Consider the following 26,937-nt stretch of genomic DNA (forward strand, 5'->3'; position numbering starts at 1 on the left):
TCGTTTCTCACTTCTTTCCGCTTTCCCACTCTTCTATTTGCTTCTCTTCATCCTCCCGTCTGCGTCTGTCTCTCAACATGCTTCCTTGCATTTACAGCCGTCATGCCTTCTTCTTTCTCTCCGTTCCTCCTCTGACAAAATCCATCCCTCCCTCCATCTGTCCCTCTTCTTTTTTTCTCCAGTAACCTCTCTTTCTTCTCCACTTGTCACCTCAGTCAATCTCACCTCCACCCCAAGAAATCTGTATCGCTCATAGTTTGCTTCAGTTATTTTTCTTTTTTTTTTTTGTCTCAAATGTTTCTCCTAAAATTCCTTAGGATAAATAAAAATAGCAGCAAATGGCACGAGTGTGCAAAATGTAAAATGAACGTGAAAGGAATAAACACCCCAGAATAACAAGCGAATATGTTTTGCAACATTATATGTTCTGTTGTTTTTATTTAAATCAGTGCAAATCAAAGCGAAAGCATTGCTCATTGCTGTCTATGAGAAACAACTGAGGTATTAAAGGGGGGGAAAAAAAGTGTGCTTTCTCTGTCCTTTGGGCAAACCTGCTTTTCTTTTCTGCTCACTCTCTGTCTGTTTTCTCCATCTGTAGCATCATCTCCGAAGGTGAAGCCCATGGATTCTCAGTGGCTCCTGGAAGGTAAAAAGTTGACACTCAAGTGTGAAGCTGTGGGCAACCCGAGCCCCTCCTTCAACTGGTACAAAGATGGCAGCCAGCTCCGCAAGAGGAAAGACGTCAAAATCAAATCCAACAAGTAAGACTCATCAAACACACATACACACACACACACACACAGATGCACAAGCAAACACACTACTCATACGCTGGCAGAACTATTCTTGGCATCAGAGGTATTAAAAATACATCTCCCATCAACTCAAGCAGAAGATTGTCCCAGTTTGTAAATAGACTCAGAGATTTTCAGAGGGGAGAGAGATGCAGACGTCTTGTTAAAGGAGTAGTTCACACAAAATGAAAACTGTTTCATCATTTACTCGCTCTCATGTTGTTCCAAACCCGTATGATTTTTTATATTTATGAAATTATGAAGAAAGTTCACGCTGCTCTTTCTCATATAATGAAAGCAGTACCACAAAACCATCTTAATCTTGCCAAAAAATGGTCCAAATGTCTTGTGCGCTTAATTCTTAAATCTTCAGAAGCCATATGATAGATTTGTATGAGAAACAGACAGAAATGTAAGCTATATTTTAAACCTTCTGTTATGGTGCTCAAATCTCATTTGCAGTTTAATTTAGTCAATATTTCATCATGTCATATTCATTCATATTAATGGGAAAGTACAAAATCATTGAATACATAAATTCACATAAATTCGAAAAGTATTCGCAAGTTTGTTTAAGATTTTCTTATGTTTTTGAAAGAAATCTCCCCAAAGCTTTATATATTTGATCAAAAAATAGTCAAAACTAATTTTCTAAAATAATATTAAAATCAAAAAGAAGTGTTTTCTATTTGAATATATTTTAAAATGTAATTTATTCCTGTGATGCAAAGTTGAATTTTCAGCATCATTACTCCAATCATCAGTGTCACATGATCCTTCAGAAATCATTCTAATATGCTGATTTGCTGCTTAAGAAATATTTCTTATTGTTATCAATGTTGAAAACAGTTGTGCTGCTTAACATTTTATCAGGATTCTTTGATAAATAAAAATGTCAAAAGTTCACTTTATTAAAAGCTGTAACATAATGAGTAACATAATAAATGTATTTACTATCATTTTTCATCAACGTAACGTCCTTTTTTTAATCCAAACTTTAGTGTAACTTACTGTACAAATTGTACAAGTTTACTTGCATTAGTGTCATTTTGTGCAAGTGGAGGCTGTAATTTTATGTTTATGTTGAAAAAAAAAAAGTCATACAGGTTTGAAAGATATTGAGTAAATGATATTCAAATTAAAATTTTTGAATATCTAACTATTCCTCTGCAGTCAGAATAAGTGATGTTGAATCTCCAGGCTCTGGTCAACTATCTTAAGGAAGCTCCATCAGTGAATTGTGGGTAACTTCCCCTTCATTGCTTTTCTATGGCAATGGGACCGTGGGTTGCCGGCGCATCTGAGGGGAGAGTGTGTGGGCCCAAACACGCAATACTTTCTCCCTCAGTGGCGTCTGTAGGTGGAGAATGGAATAAAAAAAAAACATATGACTAAGTTTATATACGCTTGGGGTCTAGATAAGCTAGTCTTCAGTGAGAATTGCATAATCATGCAAATGTCTTAATATATGGGAAAGCTGCATCTCGTAAAACGGGATAAAGGATCTAATAAAAAGCTGCTGAGCTGTGCATGTTGCAGTAACATTGCATCAATGTCATTTAGCCGTTTGTAACACAAATCAATAGTGCACATGTAGCTGTATATTCAGTCCGTATGTCACCGTCAGTCCGTATGTAGCTACTCAGTATGCCGGGACCGCAGGGAAGGAAACATACAGGAGAATTCAGGGCATTCCGTAACGCGACAGTCCTCTTCTGTTCTCTGAGAAAAAGTGCTGAGGTGCACGTTTCCACAGAAAGCAGATCACTCTAACAGGATTGCCTGTTCACTGGCCCCTTGTGTAATTTTGCAAATGTGTGTGTGCTGAAACTGCAGATCCACAGTCACGGAGACACGCGCTCACATCCGTACACACACTTACGCCGATGAACTGAGAGCGAAAGAGCTGACAGCATGGACAGGGATGGTTTAATAATGATGGAGGTAAAGTAAGGACAGAGGATGATATGCCATTTTCTATGCGTTCGGCTCCAGAGCGAGATCCTTCAAGAGCTTTGCTCCTCTAATGAGCTGTCCACATGCTGACCTGAGGAGAAGGCCAGAGAGACAATGCGAGTATCACATTGACACCACTAGAGACCCCACGCATGATGTGATGAAGCCAAGTAGGACATACTCCTGGACCGACATCCTACCGATTTTTTCCTATCAAAAATCAGGGCTAACCCTAATCCTAGCCCAAAGTCAGATGTGGGATATTCCTACTCTGTATCTCTGGTTCCAGCCATACAGACTTGATTGCTTGCAATGTTCCTTATTTGTAAGTCGATTTGGATAAAACATTTGCTAATTTAATAAATACAAATTATAAGTACACTACTGTTCAGAAGTTTGAGGTTTGTAAGATTTTTTATGTTTTTGAAAAAAGTCTCTTATGCTCACTGAGGCTGCATTTAAGCAAAATACAGTAAAAAAAAAAAAAAATATATATATATATATATATATATATATTATCAAATATAATTTATTCCTGTGATGCCAAAGCATTTTTATTTTTTGATATTTTTTTTTGGATTCTTTGATGAATAGATAGTTCAAGAACATAATTTAATTCAAATAAAAGTATTTTTTAACATTATAAATTTATCAATGTAATGCATCCTTGCTGAATAAAAGAAAAAGAAAAGAAAAAAAATTACACCCAATACTTTTGAATGTAAATGTGAATGTAAGGACATTTTATTGACCAATGCTCTGACACAAAATGTTAATGCTAGCATTTGGCAGGTGTAGGATTATCAGCAGCAACAACAATTTATCATATTTTATAGACCTGTCGCCGCTTGTTACACAAGTTTTATATCATGTGATGTCGCAACTTTGCTTATTATTAAATGGTTTTCTGTGCTGGCATGTTTATGTGAGCTCATCTTGGCAACATTTTTGGGATTTCCGCATCAGTTTCCAAAGTGCAAGTGCCATTTCATTGCACTTTTCTGAATAGAGTGTTGGAAATTCTGACTTTCGAGTTGGAACACAGCATATGATCCTACAGTCTGATTGGTTGATAGAAGTGTTGTTCTAGGCCCAACAACATGGTGATCCAGGATCATGACCTTCTGGGATAAATAGCAACTACATTTGCACATACACAAACTCTCTATTGTCTACAAAGTCTCTACCAATGTGTTTTTTTTCTTCCCCTTTCTTGTCTGACTTTTTTGTCTCTCTTTACATAGATGCAAACATGCAAACTCCTCACCTTTAGGTGACAACTCACTTTTTTGAGATCAAAAAAGGTCACCTATGAGATTTGCTCAGATCCAGTGAGAAAGTGTTTTGATGGGGGGTCTTACAAGGGTAAATAAAGAACTGGGGCCGGTTGTAGACTGGTCATAACTTTTTATATTCAGTTATGAAAAGGTAGACTGGTCTTATTTGTATTGGAAAAGTAAGACTGATAACCGCTTGGCAACTGCTAGTATGTTTTGTATAGTATTTTCTTTACTCTTTATTAAACTATGTCTAAAAAGGGTAATATTTCATGTATTTGAGGTCTGAGATGTGGGGACAGTGAAGAGAGATAGGGCAAACATTTTGCATTTTAGGTCAGAACTGCCATCTAATCATCTTTTATAACATATTCAGTCTTGATTTTTGTAAAATGTTGCAACAAGATGTTATTTCTTATTTATTGAAAAAAATTCAGTTTTTGACATATAAGGTAATACAAAATATTTTTCAAAATATCTTAAAGTAACGACAAATAAGCATGTAGAACAAATATCTTTTTTTTTTTTAATCCATGTGGAGCATGCCCCTGGTTCTCACCTTTTTTCCCCATTACCTGTTTGCATCTCTGTTTTTAAATTTTTGCCCTCATATACCCTGATGTTTTTCACAGTTTCCCTCTGTCTTTGTGTCTTGGTTGCTTTGTGCAGGAAAAACTCAAAGCTTCACATCAGCAGAGTGAGACTAGAGGATTCTGGGAACTACACCTGTGTGGCAGAGAACTCGCTGGGCAGAGAAAACGCCACCAGCTACGTCAGCGTCCAAAGCAGTAAGAGCTCCATTATTTCCCTCTTTGCAAATGGCTGAGAGTCACAGAAGACCAACGCACCTGCTCATCATGGGGCAGATTTTTCTGTGTGTACTTTATATTTACAGCAGATGTGCTTAATAAGATGTCTGTACTTTGAAAGCACACGGGACCTGTCTTTAGCTCTGGTAAGATAAACTAGACTGTTGCAGTTTCTGAAGAAATATGTGAGTGGTGTTCTATTCTGAACTTTTTCCTTTAAAAAAATGGAATCTAATGATAATTATTATTATTTTTTTTAATCATTTGGCCTAAGTATTGGATTGCATTTATGACTCCTTTAAAAAATCAGTTAAAAGTTTGTCTGCGCAAACAAGCTATTTAAGATTAGTTTTATCTACTCTTATAAAAATCTGATCTTTCATTTAAAAGCACACTACTGAGGGCAGTAAATGCAATAAGAATGGCATTTCTTTTTGGGTAACTGCTAGTTGGTTTCAAGCTTAGTTGCCCAAGTCAAAAGAGTCCATCCCTCTTTAATATGGCTTGGATCCATCTTCCAATGGACAGTAAGTCTATAGGATTGTTTTGGATGTTTTATTGGCCATTAGGCTGTAATAATGTAACAGCACACAGCTATTTGGATGTGAGGATTTGAGACAGCATTCATGTCTGTTTTGTGAGTTTGGGTGTTATTGTGGAGAACACGCCTCTCTCATCTGCTGTTTTACTCACCGATCTCCCCACCTGCTTCAGTCTCTGGAGTATATCACATCAGCCGGAGGCGTTTGATGTGCCGTTAGTGTGTGTGTGTGTGTGTGTGTGTGTGTGTGTGTGCGTGTGTGTAACTAATGTGAGCTCCATCCAGCCCATCTTAAGGGCAGTATGGTTGAGTGGTTTGAGATATAGGGTCTTTCTCTCTCTCTCAACTTTGTCCTCTAGCTCTCCACCAAACCCCTCCATTATCTGATGTGTCAGCAGAGTCTCATGGACACAAAGAATGAAGGAATGACTGAGAGAATGAATATGATAAAAGAATAAATGAATGAAACAATGAGTAAAGGAATCGATAGAATAAATTAGGGATTGTGTGTGTGTGTGTTTGTGTGTGTGTGTTTGTGTGTATATATATATTGTGCAGCCCTACAAACAAGCACAGCTTATGAAAACTACGTTTTTTAAAACTTTTTTAAATCTTAATTTTTTTTTTCAATTTTGAGCAATTACATTTTTAATGTTTGTATTCTGAGGGACCCTTCACATGGAGTTTGATTGGCAGGCGATCTGACCAATCATAATGCCAAATCTGCCATTTTTGTCCAACAGACAAATCAGACAGGAAAGTAGATTAACGTCGGTGGACTTGAACCTGAATAATTGTGTATTTACATCTTTCTGCGGCTGAAAAAAAGATACCTTCTGTTCATTCATGTTTATTTCATGCTATAATTAGTAAAGAGGAAGAGGTGATTGGTTCATCTACAGTGATCTGTCAGGGGACATTGAAGAGCCACAAAACAGTTAATTGTTTGAATTTCTGAATTTCTATTATGCTTTTTCACTTTTAGAATTTTAGTCAGTGTGTAGTGTGTATGTTTGGGCATAAAAATATCTACAAAGTTACAAATCTCAAAGTCCACTCCAAAGGGAGTTATTTAGTTTTAAAAAAAATCCCTTTTCAAGAACTACAACGAATGGCTCGTTTGGACTACAAAGTTGTTTTCCTGTATTTGTGATATCACAAAGCAGTCCATTGGAATATCATTAAAATAAATCCCGCCTATGTAAATTCGAGTGGTTGGGGGGGTGGGCAGTACGCTTGGTTGAGCACTGCACATTTCAAAATTGAAACCCAGTGCGGGTGTTTTTATATCACTGTATTTCTGCAGGAAACGACTGTCTTCTGAAAATTTTGGATGTCATTTTCATTTCATCTTCCATGTAATTTCTGATAAAGCAGCGTTTGTGAGTGGAGCGCTACTTTGTGTACAGCGTTACCGGGGAAACCTCGATCTCTACCGCTCCAACAGTGCCTCCCGCTGCCAGAGAATTAATTTGCATATATATGCCGCCACAAATAAGTGTAACTAAACCCCTGGTGAGAACCTAACTCCACCAACTGGCAATATTTGAAAAATGCAGGAAAAGTGGGCAGAGCCCAGCGGAGACAGAGGGGACGAACCGAGGGCGGGGCTGAGCGGGGGGCGTGCACCTGAGACCCGCAGTGACGGATTGATTGACAGCTGTCAGACTCGCAAAGGAGAGTGACTGGAGTGATGCCAGTAGCTTTGCAACAGAGCGGTCATTCGATGTAGAGGACTTTTCTCCCCCACCTTCACTTGAAGTGGAGGAGGGTGAATTGTCTGTGGACACAGGGCCAGAGCCTTATCAATTCGAGTCGCTGGCTCAAACTGCGGTCTTAACTCCCGATGCCGACGATGCTAGCGAAGTCTGCTGGAAAGCTATGCAGTCCAGCAGTGCTGTTGCAACCAGCAACACTACACCTAGGTACCATCCTAACCACTGTACTAAATACAGATAAAGCTAATGCTAAGAATCTATGCTAACTTAATGCTATCCTAACTGATGCAATACTATGCTAACTATGCTTCTAACAATACTACACTAACAACTGTATGCTAATTAACTAACTAGGCTACACAAAATAATCTAAATAACCATATAAATCGCTATGCTAACTAGATGCTAATATACGCTATCCTGATCGTTTTCAATACTCGCAATTCCAACTCCTGACTCGCTACAGTGGTTTTGACGGAACAAGATGTTTTTATACCAGGGGCTGAGCCTATGCCAAGTGAGCTCGTGCAGGGGCGTGGTTAGTAAGTGCCATCATACGTCACAGGGGTATGCAACGTCCAATAGGAAAATTTAACTGCAGTAGCCACCATTCAACCTGAAGAGGGCAGCACTCAGACGTTTTTACACCATATTGTAGAATTAAAACACTTTATAACCAAATGTCAAAACATTTACTCGAATCAATGCACAGCACTAATAAAGACAGTCTTACAGATCATTAACTCAAAAAAGTTGTTTTAGGGTTTAGTTACCCTTTAAGTCTGTGGGACTATCGTATAAATAAATTCAACTGTATAACAGTTTCACTGCATTTCATGTAATAATATTAGAATTAAAGAACAATAAACATAATACATATTATCGTTGCACTTATCTGTAGCCTACATAAATGCAGTTATTTTTAAGCTGTTGTTGACATCCTATCTAAAACGTGATTTAGCCAAAAAAAACAAAAAAACAACAACAATAACGTTACCACTTTAATATGTCTTGCAATATCCATGCATGCAAAGGTTCTGCGCGATCCTCTGGTTCAATATTCTTGGGGTCTGAATTGATATGGCAGACGAACTTACTGTTTTGGCAAGGGGCGGAGCAGTACTGAAATGCCGTCTGAAGCCCCGTTCACACTATAAGCAACACGCAGCGACAAAGCGCCACAATCCCATTCATTTCAATGGAGTGCTGGCGATTTCCTGCGTCATGAGCTACAGCGAGAGATAGCGACCGTTGGTGACCGGATGGGGCGTGTCCAGCAACGCAACAAAGTTCAGAATCCTTCAACTTTATGCAAATGAAGAGCGACTTTCAAGAGCGACAGCCAATAGGAAAGAAGACGGTAGAGAGCATGTGATTGTTCTGCTCTCAGCCGTAGATAAACATACGCAATGGAAGAAAGTAGGCTCTGTTTCTCATTCATTTTTGTTTGTATGTATGGATTTAATTTAGATTTAGATCATATTTAGTCTTCTGCCTCCAAAATGTTTGTACTTTGCTGTCAAGGCAACCATTAGTGAGAACGCCCACTAGCGACCTCATCGCCAGCTCCTGGCGACATGCCAGTGTGAACGGGGCTTGAGCTGTTCGCCAATCACAACACACTGGGACAGCTTACCAATCACAACACATTTCGTTTTTCGGAAGGCGGGCCTTCATCAAACCCGGAACTAATCGAGCCGTTTGTGCCAGGCTGAAGAGAAAGGTATTGTAATAATGTAAATTATGTGAAAAATAATGCGATTTTCGAACCAACAAGCATGAGAGCATGTTCTACACCCCCAAAAGAAAATCAAGACTTTGTAAAAGAGCATAATAGGACCCCTTTAAAAAAATGACTCAATTTAAAAACTGAGACTTTGTTTCCTACCTAAAGGTGCACTGTCAGTTTCTGCTTTGCTGCGCGATGTATTTTTCACTGCGTGAGAACATGATGTGTAGTGTGACAGCGGCATGGCTTGTCGGACATAGCAACAATAACGAAGGGGGACGGGTCTTTGCGAATGGTCAAGTCACTTTGAAAGGTAAAAAGGTCTTTTCAGGATGTGTATGTGAGAGATAAAGAGAAAGGGTGTGTTTACATGTGCTGAAGGCAAGTCTAGAGAGTTTGTGAGTCAATGAAGAAATGTTTTGTGTGTGTGTGTGTTCGGTGGAAATCTGCAGATAACTCTCTGTGCTTAATGAAGATAAACTGTGTCATTTTGGCAGATTCTGCACTCCAGGAACAGCAAGCATTTCAGTCCATAAGTGCACAGATATCAGCTATATATAACAGCACAGACACCCGAGAGACAAAGAGAAAGAGAAAGAGAGAGAGAGATGCTCTAGTGGCCATATGGGGGGTCACCAGGGTAAAGCTCTGCAGTATTTGAGAGCATAGAGTAAAGGTGTGTGCCTGTGTGAGTCTTAAAACAGGACAACAACTGCGCTGGCTAAAGCAGAACGTCCTTGAAGACGGGTCATTTAGGAGGAGTGTGTTTACATCTTTGTGTATATGTTTGTGTGTGACGTGAGACCCAGCTGGACTCTGGCCGCTGAATTCTTCAGCTGCAATGCCAAGAGCCTGTCAGATACAAGAGCCAAGTATACTTAACGCAAAATACACACACACACAGCCGCAACCACAGTTGACCCTGTTGTGCTCTTAAAAGAACAGTGCACCCAAAAATTTAAAGTTCTGTCATTACTTACTCACCCACATGTTGTTTCAAAGCCTTTCATTCTTCTGAGAAACACATTTGGAGATGTGAGGCAGAATGTGCTATAAATGGTCCATATGGGTCATCACAAATTTAAGTTGTTGTTCACTGATAATTCTGTCCACTCCATAGTTCTTTCTCTCTCTCTCTCAAATATATATATATATATATATATATATATATATATACACTACAGTCCAAAAGTTTGGGGCCAGTAAGATTTTTAGATACTTCATTTGTAAGGGGAAAACAATAACATTCAAATTTTTCTTCCACAAAAATCATACAGGTTTGGAGTGCCCATGAGGGCAAGTAAATTACATTTAATTTTAGGGTGAACTATTCTTTTAACAAATGGCCTTATTTTGCATGATTCATCAGTGCACATTATTTTAAAGAGAAAAAAATGTTTGTTTTCATCATCTTAATCATAATCTTATCACAATACAATAACTTTTTCTGTCTCTGAAATAATAGACAGTCAGAGAGTTATATAAACTAACAATATGAGAGACTAACAGTCACTATCCAATCAAATCTCAGTCCCCATTATTCTGCAATAATTATTTTAAATCATAAAAAAAAATATAATGGAAATAAAAATGCATTGCAGATTTTGTATCATGCTACTACACATTTGTATGAATGAGCGCATCTCACAAAGGCACATGGACACAGGTCATGTTAAATTGATGATTCTGGATACAGTGTTACTGTTGAGATAAATGAGGAATGAGTCCTCCGTCCAGAGCTCAGCACTGCTGCCTTCAGCTTAATGAGTCTGACGCAAACACAGACATAAAACACACTCCTGCGCATGCTGCTCTGCCTCCACCCCTGCCCAGTGTCTGTCAACTTCTGCCTGTGTTCACAGTGGAGTACTAGTGTGCTGCTTACTCCAACTGCACAGTATGTACTGTTTACTGTCTGCTGCTCACAAATAGTTGTGAAATAGCATGCTATACACAACGTATGTTAAATGGTGCAAGCTGTATGCTACATTGTCACATGACCCCAGTGCACATGTTTAAAGGGATAATTCACCGCTTGTAATAAATGTTGGCTGTCTGTGCGGTAAAAACTAATAGAGTGAGGATACAGAAATGCAGAAATATGATCTATAGTTTTCACAAAAGTCCTTGAGTTTTCCATCTAGTAAGTAAGTATTTAGTTGAAAATGTTTTTGTATTTGTATTTCATGACAGACGCCCTAATGTCATGACAGACACCCTAATCCACTATAAGTATAATACTGTTTTTGTGTCACGGAATGTAGTGTTAAGAGATTTTTAGGTGAGAATGTACTTGTTTGATCTTCAAATATGCAGTTTGTTAATAAATATAATGTCTATTTGAAAATTTGCTTCAGCGTTTTCCGAGATGTGAGCTCCAGATCGTCAGCAGCCATTCAGCGCTCATGAAGCCGCCCCGAGAGCGCCTCACCTCGGCCAGATCTTCTGGAATTTACCGCTGGCTCTGATGTGTCTGTAGTGGTTAAACATGAGATATATTTAGTTTTGGGTAAATCTAAAGGGTAGTCTTTGGTCTCATTAATCTATTATTTGTTCCAGAGAAATAGTTTTGGCAAAATCCCATCATGTTTACGTAAATGTAATGTTGTATATCAGAGCACCGCCTTTGTACTTTTGATTGAATTGCCTAGCAACTTTTATGATGGCTGTTGTTTATTAAATATTATTATTTAATAAATAATATTTTATATAAATAATAGTAGTATTTAGTATTAGTAAACTGTGTGCGTGTGTGTATATATATATATATATATATATATATGAGAAGAACACTCTCCAGGAGGCAGACGTGTCACTGTCAAAGTCTACAATCAAGAGAAGACTTCACCAGAGCAAATACAGAGGGTTCACCACAAGGTGTAAACAAGGACAGATTAAACTTTGCCAAAAGCATCAAGCCAGACCACTTCTGGAAAAGCATTCTTTGGATGGCTGAAATTAAGATCAACCTGTACCAGAAAGATGGGAAGAAAAAAATATGGAGAAGGCTTGGAACAGCTCATGATCCAAAACATCACCTGTGAAACATGTGGAGCAGTGTGATGGCATGAGCATGCATGGCTTCCAGTGGCACTGGGTTACTGGTGTTTATTGATGACGTGACAGAGGACGGATGCAGCCGGGTGAATTCTGAAGTGTATAGGAATATACTCTTTGCCCAGTTTCAGACAAATGGAGCAAAGCTGATTGGGAGGCGCTTCATGGTACAAATGGATGATAACCCAAAACATACAGCAAAAGCAACCCAGGAGTTTTTGAAGGTAAAAAATTTTTATATTCTGCAATGGTCAAGTCAATCTCCTGATCTCAGCCCGATTGAGCATGCATTTCACTTGCTGAAGACAAAACTAAAGGCAGAAAGACCCACAAACAAACAACAACCAAAGTCAGCTGCAGGAAAAGCCTGGCAAAGCATCACAAAGGAGGAAACCCAGTCTCTGGTGATGTCCATGACTTCCATGAGACTTATGTTATGATTTTTGTTCAACCCCTTGAGTTAAAGCTTAAAGTCTGCACTTCAGTTTCTTCTTGATTGTTTAGTTTCATTTTCATTCTATTCTGGTGGCATACAGAACCAAAATTATGAAAATTGCATCAGTGTCCTAATATACTGTATATGGACCTAACTTTATACACACACACACACACATTTATATATATTCTAATATTTTTGTCCCCCTTATGATCATTTCCTCATTTTGGACATTGCATTAAAAAACAACAGCTAAATTAATGTATATGCAAATGTGTAGTTTATGCATACACTAAAATATTTCAAGCGGTTTCAACTAATTTAGTAACAAGTTCCACAGAAATTTTATATTCAGTCAATTTCTGACTTCAAAGTGTTATCGGAATTGTTGTCGGAACCTTTAGTGAACTAGTTTTATGTTACCTCAATTAAGATTTATTATTTGGGCATCATAAGAAATTGCTGGGGAACTACATAAACATTTTTATATAAAAATATTAAAAACAATTAACTGGTGTTTATCAATCACTAAAAAAACACTTAACACATAATAAATAGCCTTTATTTAATAACAACCTCCATTTATAATATTTTTCATACAGACTAAACAAAAAAATTAAATAAAAGTCACCTACATCTTGGATGGCCTAAGGGTCAGTAAATTAACAGCAAATTTTCTTTTTTGGGTGAACTATCCCTTTAAAGCTCCAGTTGCAAAATTCAGTTTAAACTTTAATGAACTAAGAAAAAAACTAAACAAAATGTTAGCAAACAAACAGTTACAAATATTATTACGGTTCACAATTATATCTTTAAAATGAGGCAGAAGTAAAAAAAATAAATAAAGTGAACCAGGTGTTGCAGTATATGAAATCAAATCACCTTTATTTACATAGCGCTTTATACAATACAGATTTGTGTCAAAGCAGCTTTACAGAGTCAAACAGGGAAACAGTTTGTCAATAATGCAAGAGGACATTAACAAGTCATTTTTCCAGTTAAAGTCAGTTCATTGGTGATTCAGTGTTGACATCATCCAGTTTAGTTCTCTCCCAATAATGTCTGTGTAATCAGCCAAGTGTCCCCAAATAAGCAAGCCAAAGGCAACAGCGGCAAGGACCCAAAACTCCATCGGTGACAGAGATTTACATTTACGCATTTAGCAGACGCTTTTATCCAAAGCGACTTACATTGCATTCAAGTTACAGTTTTTACATTTTATCAGCTCTTTTTATCAGAGATGGAGTAGAAAACCTTGGGAGAAACCAGGGACAGTTGGGGGGGCAGTTCTCCTCTGGTCAGATGAAACCAGCATGGCGTGGTTTAATTCTAGGCTGCAACACAGGTCAGATTGAGCAGAGGACTTGTCTGGTTCTTGTGGTCTTGTCCAAATGGCCAGCGAGGTCTTCGGAGGGGATCTGTCTCTGGAGCTCATCTAGCTGACATGGTCTCCGCTGACACTCAGAGCTGTAGAGGTCATCTCTAGGTGCTGATCCACCATCTGATCTGGATATGGACTGGATCTGGGTGGCTGCATTCACCTCGGAATAAGAATGAACCAGACTAATATTAGCGTAGATGCCACTGAGAACAGTAAAAGCACATTATAATTGTAGTAAAACTCTAAACATTTACACATTACCTGGAATGAAAACAAACTTCTAGTCTTGAAAGTACACACACGGTATGTAGTTGCAGTGGAGCGGTCTGGTCACGAGCCAGTGTTTGGTGCCTTGGAAGAACTAACTGGGTTGCATCTGAAATCTTGCAACAATGACAAAGCACCAATGAAACCTTTGGCCACACCCTGATGGAGAAAGGAAAGTACTTTTAAGTTCAAAAAAATGAAATGATGCCTTTTAAATCATTTACAATGTATCAATATCAGTTAGTTAAACTGATGAAACAGAAGTTGCTACCTTTTTTTTTTTTTGGCACGAATTCATTCCACAACAGGGAGCATTAATGTTGACTGGATTTGTAATAGAACATGTACATTTCATATTATAGGGCTAAGTTACCTCAAATAGCATAAAAATGTCAAAATATAAGGGTCCTGCCGTTTTACAAATTGATTGATCATTTGTCCCAGTGTTTACAGTCTTTCCCTGTGCAGTGACTCATGTGCACGATCTACTGATTCACTACCTAGGGAACTGACTGAGACGCTTTGAATGGCCTGTGAAACGATTCAGTTGTTCATTTTCGTTCGGAACGACAAACTTCTCTTCCGAAGTGTCTTCACGAGACCAGAAACGCTGTGTAACGTTAATCCACCCTGTTTGAAAAGAGAGACATTTCACCGTGTTGTTAGTCACGTTTAATGTTGTCTTTTTACTTCACGGGACAATTGCAAAAGTCTACAACGCATATTCAATGCTTTTATATTGTACGTTTGTGTATAAATATACACGTTTGAAATAAAACATTTACACCTTTTAAATATACGTTTTGATAAATTCAGTCTAAGGTTAAGTACGAATATTTATTCAGTGAAACTCTTGACTTAATGTTACCTGACGCCTGAACTTGACACATTGTCTTATACCCACTTTTCTTTGGATATACAACTCATAAAACACTTTCTAAATGTCCACTCAAAAAAAATTGATTAAACACATTGCATGATTTTCTCGTTAAATTTAGTCTAAAAAGATAACATTTATTTACTGGAACTTACCTGACGTGTGAACTTGACAAGATGGCGACGCCGTTTCTCCCGCGAAGTCACTCAGGCGCGTGCACGTGCGGAATGACCTCGATGTTGGCTGGGTTTGTTTTTATTAGTTCAGTCAAACATTGGCATTCTGAATGTTGACTGGATTTGAAAATAACCATCCATTTAATGTTTTTTAAATATATTTGTGCAGACTTAATATAATATGTCTTCTCAAACCCAAGCAATAAAATTAGTTCAACTTGAATATTTTTGCCCTTCCAACATTTTGTTAATTGGATTTTTTACAGTGTATGCAAATGTTCAGTATACAGTACACACACTGCATTTTCTTTCAGAAAGACTTTGTAGTAAGAACACCGTCTTTTTTAACCCCCCTTTTTCCTCTCCCTTTTTCCGTCAGTGGCTCTCCTTCTTAATAATCTGTCTCCTTCAAGTCCCTCATTCCTCTATCCTGCTTTTATTCACTCCTCTTTTCATTAGCCTGTCTCTCCATCCGTCCTGCTTTCCCTCCACCTCCTCCCCCACATGCATTTTGCAGCGTGTGCATGCGCGTTTCTGCACGCGTGTGATCACTCTTGCGATGGACATGTCTGTGAATGGCGTCTGAATAGGGAGTGCCTGTAAGTGGTTCGATGTCATTGATCGGCACCTGGTTGAGTAGAGTGGATCGGATGCCCCGTGTGACTTACGGCCTTCCCCGCGACCCCCCTCGCTGGGTCGTGAATCATGTTCTCCTGCCTGTCCGCATCCATCCGTCGGCTCAGAGCCAAGGCTAATGGAGCTAATATCCCGCCACACCAGGATGGACTACGGGACGGAGGGAAATATGTGCAGTCTTTAAAAGCCTCTCTCTGGATCTATTTAAAGCGGAGAACAGATGCACTGCTAGTGCAGCACCTGATCAACATTATTGTCTTTCAGTCATGATTGGATAAACTCACCATCTCCCCCCTGTGGAGGAAGACATATGCTGTTATGATACACGAATACACACACACACAGCAGAAAACATTGGACTGTCCAAGAAATTGATTAGAAAACAAAGGTGTTTTGCCACTTTTTCATGTCTTGTCTGCATGCCTGTTTATGTTTGGCCTCAAAACTCAAGTAAATGTGGTTTTATAGATCTATCTATCGATCTTCAAAACTTGAAGCATTTTAAACTTTTTTTTAATTGTAATTTGAATTATCGATTCAAATTCACATTGCAGTTTTATCTCCCATTCGCTACCTCAATTCAAATTCAGAATTGGAACTTAAGAACATTTTTAATTCAATTCTGAGTGGCACACAAGCTATCTGTTTATCTTGTTGTAAAGCTTCACTTTGCACATTCAGTCTAATGTTTTTAGTCAGGATCAGTTGCTATTTGTGATTGCTAAATCTAAATTCTTAAGAAATCATTATTACACTCTAAAACAATGCTGTTTTTTTTTTAACCCAAATGCTGGGTTCAGCTTGTTGAGTCATTTTATTGAGTTATTTTTAAAGGGATAGTTCACCCAAAATGAAAATTATGTCATTAATTACCCTCATGTCGTTCCAAACCCGTAAGACCTTCGTTCATCTTCGGAACACAAATTAAGATGTTTTTTATTAAATCTGAGAGCTCTCAGACCCTCCATATACAGCAACTCAACTGAAATATTCCCAGGTCCAGAAATGTAATAAATACATCGGTAAAACAGTCCATGTGACATCAGTGGCTCAACTTCAGTTTTGCGACGCTACGAGAATACTTTTTTTTTTGCGCAAAGAAAACAAAAATAACATAATTTACTCAACCCCCGAGTTACGTCTTCCACCATTTTGGAGAGCACCTAAGAACGTATTTGACGTAACCAGCTTTGTTTAAATTCGGGGGGAAAGCACGCGCATGAACGTAATCTGCGTATTTAAGCGTTGTTTACGTTTAGGGGAAAGCGTGCATATGCATTGTGATACTCTCTAAAATGGTGGACGACGTAACTCGGGGGAGAATGGTTGAGTAAATTGTTATTTTTGTTTTGTTTGCGCAAAAACTCTTGACTAGAGTTTTGTTTTGCTCTCTCCTCTGCGCTTACGCGTTCGTCACTTCTCACCGGAGCTTACACTACACCTACATCATCCGCCTCTTTCCTCATGAACGCGCATATGACAATTAACAGAAGCTAGAGATTATGGTTTATAAAGTTTTAAATATGTATTTCCCAATTCTTAGAATTAATAGATTCAAACTAAATTTCTTTCTAGCTAACAAATACCTCTAATATTACAAACCTCATCCTCAGAATTGACTGAGGTACAAAGGGGGATGGGCCACTTTGTCTCTTCACAGGAAACAGTTATAAGCTAGCACAGGGATCCTCAAATCTGGCCCACGAGATCCACTTACCTGCAGAGTTTAGCTCTAACCCTAAACAAACACACCTGAGCATGCTAATCAGTGTCTTCAGGATCATTAGAAAATCACAGGTAGGTGAGTTTGATCAGGGTTGGAGCTAAACTCTGCAGCAGATTGGCCCTTCAGGGAAAGATTTGAGGAACCCTGGGCTAGCAGCTCGATAGCACACACTGTCACTGCAGAGAAGAGGACATATGCTTGAGACAGATGTAAGGTTGAATGTTATATCATTCTGCTTTCCTCTATTTCCTGCTGGAGTGATGTGTGACCTTTAGAGACACAGGCTATTGTGCTCTGAGACATCTTTCGTTTTCTCTTTATGCCCCTCTGTTCTCTCTCTCTCTTTGTTGTGCTGTGTGTTTGTGTGTGCATGTTAATTAGATAATTAGCTCGTTATGAAATGGCAGGGCTCAGGTGGTGGGCTGTCACTCCATGCAGTCTCACCAAAGTTGTGTCTGCTTTATACCTGACATTAGATACATCACATAAAGCTGGGCTCAAACTACAGGATTTTTAGCCCGATTTAGCCCTGATTTCCCCCTCCTGAGAATCAGAGCAAAAATAGATGTGCTGAAGAAGTTCGTTCTTCTTTGTTTGGAGTATTCTGATGTTAAAATTTTGACTTACAAACTCACAAGTAGGAATTTCCAAGGAAGAGTAATTATCGTAATTATCATAATTTTGGGTTATGTGCACATTATAATGACCAAGCAAACTTATATTTACCATTGAGAAACTATGATAACCGGGTTGTTGAGTTGTGACGTTAAAGATGGTGGAAGTCTCTTAAGTGATGTTTTTTTAAAGTTATTTTTATTTAAACTGCTGCATATTAGTAATATTAAGATTTTGTATGCAACAAAGCTTATTGTCTTCTAATGCAAAGCCAATGACTAATGCTTGACCAGTATGCATCATGCAAATTAATTAATTAGTTGTAAGATACTATACAAACTAAATATTTTGTCGACTTGCACAAAAAAATGTTACAAAAGCTGTCACAAAAAGGCTAACATGTACTTTTAAGATACTAACATGCACCCTTTAGGGGTAAATAAGGTACAAACGTGTACCTTTTGAAAGGATACCACAACAGTGATACCTTTTTCTGAGAATGTATTTATTTTTTGATATGAATGCATGACATGTTGTAATAATAACTGAAGCAGAATCCTGTCAGGTGCATTTGTGTAACTCTCTGCGCTGTGAGGAGCCAGATTTACTGTGGATTGAAGTTAAAACTACACATCAGATGAGACGTGTAACTGGAGTAACTTTATGGCACTAGAACATTTTGTTGGCTCACTTTGACGTCACTAATTAGTACACAAGAGGAAAGAAACACTATGGCTTTGAGACTAATACACACACACACACACACACACACACACACACACTCAGGCATTGTTCCCAGCACCACTGGTGTCTGGGAGGTGGGAGTGCAATAAAATCAAGAGATTGAGTTCGTGTCATCTATCTATCGTTCTATCGGTCATTCTATTATTCTATCTATCATTTTATTGTTCTATCATTCTGTTGTTCTATCTATCATTTTATCGCTCTATCATTCTATCTATCATTCTGTTGTTTTATCATTCTATCCATCTGTAACTGAAAAAAGCTACTAAATGTGTGAAACCATTATTTTTGTTTTTAAATTATAAAAAAAATTTGACAGCATTATTTAGTTAATGTAGGTTCTTTTATTTCTCTTTTTTTTAATTACAAGAAATTATAACAAGAAAATTCTGATGTTTCCAATTACCCCTGGAAGTTCACGTATAACTGGTTAGAAATCACAGACCTACTACATTTGCCACAGTGTGCAGTATTCATCAGAGCACACTGTGTTCAATACTGCATCCCACAATGCCGAGCTTCTCAAACTAAGGGAAGCAGAGACATTGGAAGAGGGGTGTAGATTTTTTTTATGGGTGTGAAATTATTTATTGTCATCAGGGAAGAGCGACCGTAAATACTTTTACAGCATATCAGCAAATGTGTTCGGAATGAATAATTCCGATTTCCATAATTATTCAAAGACTTTCCTGTAACAATAACATTGTTTTGGTCAGTTGCCATGGATTTCATCAGAGTTGGTCCATTCTCCATAGACACGAGCGTTGCGGGCTGCTCTCTTGATCTGTGACTCATGAGGGGAGGAGTTGTGATCGTGACAGTCTGTCAACATCCACTCATAAAAGTGCACAAAGCATATGACGCCAGTTCAAGTTTGAGAACCTGTGCCACAATGCAGTGTGCTTGACTTTATTACAGCGATGCAATGTTTAACATCTCTTCCTTGACTCATTTTTAATCAAACTTTAAAATTCAGACCATAAATGCAAAATAACTATGATTATTTCCATAACAGGATACCTTTCAATTTCACACAAAAAATAAAACCTTTCTAAAAATGTATTCACTGTCAGAAATTTAGCATTACGTCACTTGCTCACCAGTGGATCTTCTGCAGTGAATGGGTGCCGTCAGAATGAGAGTCCAAACGGCTGATAAAAACATCACAATAATCCACAAGTAATCCACTCCAGTCCATCAATTAACATCTTGTGAAGTAAAAACGGCATTGTTTGTAAGAAACAAATTCAGACGTTTTTAACTTCAAATTGTGGCTTCAAACTAAAATACGAGTCTTCCATCCATAATATGAGAGAAATATGCACAGATCAAGTGCCGCTTACAAGTGGTGAATGATGGATTTTCAGCATAGTTTTATTTTTGAGCCATTTGTAAACCATTCTTGACTTATTATTTTATTATAATTGGACACATTCTTATACTGAATTGAATCAAAAGCAGAAAACAATCTTGAATTAACCCGATTTAACCATGTAAGTGATGTAATGTGACAACATTGTACCTTACTGTTATAAATATTTCTTGCATACTGCATGCAGCTTCACATACTGTTTTTAAAGATATCATTTCTGTGCAGCATGCTACTGTTCTCCCTCTCGCTCTTTATATCTGTCACTCTTAACTGTTTCTCTTTGACTATCTCTGTCTGACTCTTTGTCCGGGCAGACGATTGGATCATGGATTCCCCATTTCTCTGGCTGCAGAGATCCTGATGTGATGTGCTGGTGTTTGCAGTACGCAGCTTGATTCTGCGTGACTCTGACACACTGCAGAATATCTGAACCCTTGGTGTGGCTGTGAGCCAGCGATGCCTGCGAGAACATCCTCCCATCTGCCATGAGTATTTGGCAGTGTGTGTCTCACTCTGGTTTATATACAGAATGATACAGTGTTTTGTGGAAGAGTGTGTGTGTGTGTGCGTGTGTGTGTGTGTGTGTGTGTGTGTGTGTGTGTGTGTGTGTGTCTGCAGTTTCAGTTCTGTTGCCATATTGGAGAAATATTTAGCAGTGCTGTGTACAGATAGAAACAGGAATAATTCTGATCCTCTGATATTAAACGAGTTCATCCAAATTTCTATTATGATACTTTAATCCTTTAGTGTTTTATTCAAGCTTGAAAACTAAATTTTCCATGGAAGAAAGAAAGTCATGCGTGTTTGGAACAACATGAGAGTGAATAAATAATGACAGAAACAGTTACTCTATATAGTTTTAAATGTATACAGTATTTAATAGCTTTTGAATGTTTAACAAAATTATGTTGTCCAGGTTGGTAAGATGAATGTTGGCTTGCCTCTGCTCCACTTTTACAATCCAGTTTCTTCTTCTTTTTTATATAATGATGAATGTTCTCAGAATGGTCTATTATCTACTATATTGTAAAGCAGGTACAATGCTGTTTGTATATTGTGTACATTGTGCTAATTTTCATTATGGAATACCATATATTTGTACACTGTTATAAAATTATTATTTTTTTTTTATGTTTTCTGTCTTAATTTTAATTTTGTTATTTTTGTGTTTTTGTTTAATTTTATTGATCCGAATATAAGACGACCCCCCCCCTTTTTCCAGATGTACCTTTTGGGAAAAGGCTTTTTGAAAACCAAATCTTGTTGTTGTTTTTTTTGTTTGTTTTTTCTCTCTTTAAAACACATTTTTTCTTAAATTATTTTCATACTGCATATTTTTCCTATTTTAATTTTTGTTTTGAAAGTATGGTAAATACTGGTAAAATGTACCAACAATGACATTTAAAAATATACACTTTTGATATACCATAAAAATAACATTTACCCCATCTGAATTATATAACATTTAGTCCATCCATCTCATAGTAGCCTACCAAAATTTTATTAACAGTAGAAGTGAAATCTTATTGTAGTCTTTAAATCTGGGTACTGTCTTATGTTTTAAAATCACTTACAGATGAAGTTTGTTCCCATCAGGCTAACATGACAGTCACGACTCATGCCACTGTAACCATTTTCTTTTTCTTTTGTTTTCACTCGCGATCTTTACAACACACAGTACATTACATATTTCATGGCACACTCGTTTTATGCGTGTTTGGCGCCATCTATTGTTGTGGGTGTATTATTGACATGTCAAAGTCTAGACCCTGAATATAAGACTACCGCGTTTTTTCAGATGTATTTCCAAGAAAAAATTCGGGTCAATATGGTAATTTAATTTTAATTATAATAATTATATTACTTCAGTTTAGTTTTTAGTTTTTCATCTAATATTTATTTTCTTGTTTTATTTATTCGTATTTAAATTTAACAGTTTTTGTGGCACACTATACTTGTAATATTGTATCCCACAATGCAATGCACTCAACCTTCCACGTGTGCTGTGATTTTTAAAGGGATTATATGTAAGAATTTTCATGCATTAATCGCTTTTTTATTTCCGATGTGAGCAGCTTAAGAAACTTAAGAAATCAAACGTAAACTGGCTGCCACACATTGAATTATACATAGTATTGAGGTCATGTGACAATAATGTAGCATACTACAATTGAAGTGTTTATCATGCTGCATTCTGTTTCACATTATTGAAAAATAGTAGGCAGTGTACAGTAGGCTATATACACTCAGAAAAAGGTTCAAAACTGTTGCTAGTGTGGTACCCTTTCATAAGGTACTAATGTGTGCTTTCAAAGTACTTGTATGTACCTTTTAAGATACTAATACATACCGTTTAGGGTTACATAAAGTAAAAAGATGTACCTTTTAGCTTTTGTACCTTAGGGTACCACCACAGTGACAGCTTTGTATTCTTTTTTTTCCATAGCATGTACTGTGCAGTATACTTATATGCTAGCATTCTGAACACAGCTATTGAGACCTTTTTCACAATGTGTTTGATGCTGATCTCTGACTATCTGTGTGTTTGTGTGTTTGTCCGTATGTTTCTATAGTAACCACTACATTGTCTCCGGGCTCAAGTCATGCCAGGAAGTGCAATGAAACCGAGAAGACATACTGCGTTAACGGTGGAGACTGTTATTTCATACATGGTATAAATCAGCTGTCCTGCAAGTAAGTTAAACACATTCAGAATACATTCATTTTATCTTTATCTCACTTTGACAATCCCTTAACCTTATATTCATGTAATTGTTTATGGGCTTATTTTTACTCCAAATAGAGCTGACAAATTAACATGTTACTCTATATAAATTCAAAATAATGAAACAAAAATTAAACGCAGTTCACAGTTTACAGTTGCATAAGGTTTTTTCCTACCATTGCAGCAGTGTTATTTTAGTATTGTTTATATACTATTACTTATTAATATTTTGAATTAGCTTTCTTTTTTATATTTTTAGTTATTTTAATTTTAGTTTAAGTTGTAGTACTTTTGTAATTTTAGTTATTTATGTTTAGCGTAGCTTTGACTTATCTTTATTTCAGTTGTAGTCATTTTAGTACTTCATTTTAAACATATTTATTTAAATTATTTGCCATGGCCACATTTCTCATTTTCATTGAAGTTTACGATTTTCATATAATTTTGATATTTTTCTGTAACAATTATATTTTATTTTAATTTAGCTTTACTTCAATTAGAGAAAACTGCATCAGAGCAAATCAGTTACTACCTTCTGTAACTGTGTGGATGTTAATCCATGCCGATAACTGATTACAGTTAGAACAGTTATGTGAATTTATTCGAATTTTATTCAGTTTTAATTTGACTCTGCATTCTATTTGCTGCTTCAGTTCAAATTTGGGAAATTCCATTCATTTCTAAATGACACCCAGTGCTACAATGTATTGGCTCATGAAACTGTGTAAGTTTAGTTTTGTTGGGACTTTGCTGGGAAAGAAGGCAACTCTTGGAGCTTGGACTCTTGCCAGAGAAATGACAGTGTGTCTGAGGGTCTGGAAGAAGGGGACCGGGTTTGCCGTGTCTCCTGTCAGCTCTGTCGATGTATACAGCCACGTTATCAATAGTACGCTGACTTACTGCTCCCCTGTGATACCATGGACACAATGCTCTGTTCTTATCAGCCATTTTGGACAGGGCAGCGCAGATTTATGGTATATGCGCCAATTTTTTAAAGGGAGAGAAACAAACCCATTAAAGCTGTTTAAAGCTCAAATCCTTTGGGGAGATGTCATCCTTTAACAGTGACTTGTCGAGTCAATCTCTTTAATTTACAGAACAGAGCGTCTGAAGTGGCTATAAGGGTTAATAGCCCTCAGGGAAGCATGGACTGATTTGAAAATAGTGTGTGTTGCTCTTGGCTTTCTTGACACAGTGATTCACTTATATGCCTGAGAGTTTTTTCTCAACAGCACTGAAGCTTTACTTCACAGTACAGGTGGGCGGTATGACCAAAATCCTTTAGCACAGTATGAGATGTTTTGTATCACGGTAACAGTAAATCATGGTGGAAATTCAGTATATAAAATACTTTACTAATGAATCATATGATTATACGTGTATATATATATATATATATATATATATATATATATATATATATACAGTATATGTATATATATTTGTATATGTAATTATATATATATACTTTTATATTTCAGTTAAATATATTGAATATTTTAATTATATATGCATGAAATATAAACATCATAAGGTATATGACTTAAAAACAAAAATAACAGAAAGGAAAAAAATCTGAGTGGCATTAATGATATAGAAAAAAAAAGTACAAAAGGCATTTCTTAGTGTATATTTAATTTAATTGATTTATAAAGCTGCTATCTCTTTAAAGTCTCTTTTTTTATTTAAAGTGTGTCTAATACTGTTATTATACAGCCTGGTTTTAATATAACTTGGTATTATTTGATATTTTATAAAGTTGGATTTTTTTTATTAGTAAATTGGCATTTATGAATATGAAATGATTAATTGTTTAAATGTTTTTACCTTTCTTTGGATAACTAGTGAAGTCAAAAATACATTTCCCCACATCAAATTAAGGTTTTAAAGCACAAATATATATTGACCACATTATAAAATGTTTAGCAAAATTTTTGGCACATTTTTACCATTGTACAGAATATATATCATACCTCCCAGCTCTATTTCAGAGATATTACTTTAACATGTCATCTCAGAGAGAGAGTGTGTGTGTGTGTGTGTGTGTGTGTGTGTTACTGTAGCTCCTGAGGCAAATGAAATGCAGCCTGTCCCAATGACCTCTGCAGTAAATTTTGCAGACAGACTGAAAGGTGAATTCCCCAGTAGAACTGAACTCTAAAATACCCTCAGTATATAAATAATGAAAACCTGTGACTAGACGAAGCTTTTGGCACCATTATGAAGCTTTTAGGGACTTTATTTTGCTCCTGTTTGTCTTAGGACATTCTCCTCATTAACGTGAGGTCTGATAGACGATCACAGAAGTGGAACTGATTGGCATTTTATGAGGAAGTAAAGACGTAAAGCTTCAGATTAGGTTTCATTATGTTTGATCTACAGTGGCCCCAGAATATTTGGACACCTATGGCATGCTTAAAAATGGCATAGCGCTGCACACAACTGTCATGTTTATAAAAATAAAACTGATAAAAAATATAAACCCCACTGTATTTAAATAGTATATGTTGAGAAAGAACAATAACTATAAAGATAACTTTAATGATAGCTATATTAGCGTGAACACCAACCCGCAATAATGTTTTGTTTATTATAAGAACATACTGCAGTTTTGTTTTCTGACACTTTAAATGCTTGAGCTCTTTAAAGCAGGATGGATTCTGATTGGTTGTCATTGTTTTTATCATTAATCAGCTGGAAAACAATTGCTTTAAAAGTGATTCCAATAATATCGTTCCTCTGTGCTGTTATAGTTATAGTTGTGGTGGTTCTTTTACATTCATATTATTATTGTCATACTTATAGTTATTGTCTTTGGTGTGAATGTGCCTTATGAAAACATCTGAAACATTTGATTATTTGACAAATGTTGCAGCTAATCCACTTCATCTGTGAAAAAATATGCAAATGCAGGAGAAGCAGAACAGTGTCTGAATGTCTCCCTTTTCAACTCCTCCTCTGACTGTAAGCGGTTAAATCCAACTGAAGTCAAACACACCTATTGAGTATGAGAAATATAAAAATATGAATGTGCATGTCACATATTATCATATCATATGATATCTCACTATCATCCAGGCATTGCTTGAAAGGGATGGACTGATTTGACCAATAATTTGTGATGACAATAAATGATGATTCATACACTGAAAACAAATCACTCAAAAATACACTCTTAAAAATAAAGGTGCTTAAAAGGTTCTTCACAGCAATGCCATAGAAGAACCATTTTTTGGTTCCACAAAGAACCATTCAGTCAAAGGTTCTTTAAAGAACCATCTCTTTCTTACCTTTTTATAATCTGAAGAACCTTATTTCGCCCCAAAGAACCTTTTGTGAAACAAAAAATGTTCTTCATGTGTTAAAGGGGTCATATGACGTTGCTAAAAAGAACATTATTTTGTGTATTTGGTGTAATGCAATGTTTATGCGGTTTAAGGTTAAAAAAACACATTATTTTCCACATACTGTACACTATTGTTGCTCCTCTATGCCCCGCCTTTCTGAAACGTGCCAATTTTTACAAAGCTCATCGTTCTGAGAAGCGAGGCGTGCTCTGATTGGCCAGCTATCCAGTGCGTTGTGATTGGCCGAATACCTCAAGCATGTGACGGAAATGTTACGCCCCTCAACCGTATTGTGATGCCGTGTCCCGGTGCAACGACGCAAAAACAATAAAAAAATTTAAAAAAAACCTTACAAACGAGGCATTTGTTGCATCCAGTGGGGACATAATTACTGATTATAATGACTTATACTGTCTTTTTACACGTTGCGTTGCATAGCGCTGCGTAAACATTATCATGTCTGCATTTGTGATCGGAGAAACGACAAACAACAAGCACTACTCTACACTGCTCAAAACTCGCGTTTGAATAGTCAGTGGAAAATTCTTTAAATAAGAAAACATACTTACAGGCTGTGAGTCAGAAGCGCCAGACTGTCCTTGCAAAGTTGGAATTGCCCCACTTTATAGAAACAGCCTTTGAGCACAGCAGGCAGCTACTCCCAGGTTCAGGAAACGTTTGGGTGGTGTTTTGCAAATCTCCCCACACTGTGACGTAGACATGTTTGAATGAGCCGTTTTAGGGGGGCGTGGTC

The 26,937-nt window shown here is 37.0% G+C and overlaps 1 protein-coding gene across 5 annotated transcripts in view; it reads left to right on the top strand.

Annotated features, from left to right (window-relative positions):
• nrg2b (neuregulin 2b) overlaps positions 1 to 26,937 on the top strand; it is a 74,158-nt gene that overhangs the window by 30,715 nt on the left and 16,506 nt on the right. For all 5 annotated transcript variants that reach the window (XM_058797986.1, XM_058797984.1, XM_058797983.1 and 2 more), the window contains exons 2-4: positions 599 to 761; positions 4,697 to 4,815; positions 22,685 to 22,805. In XM_058797986.1, coding sequence (XP_058653969.1) covers positions 599 to 761; positions 4,697 to 4,815; positions 22,685 to 22,805 — 403 coding nt within the window. The remainder of the gene's footprint in view (positions 1 to 598; positions 762 to 4,696; positions 4,816 to 22,684; positions 22,806 to 26,937) is intronic.

Source organism: Onychostoma macrolepis, chromosome 14 (assembly GCF_012432095.1).
Source record: "Onychostoma macrolepis isolate SWU-2019 chromosome 14, ASM1243209v1, whole genome shotgun sequence".
NCBI classification, from domain to species: Eukaryota; Metazoa; Chordata; class Actinopteri; order Cypriniformes; family Cyprinidae; genus Onychostoma; species Onychostoma macrolepis.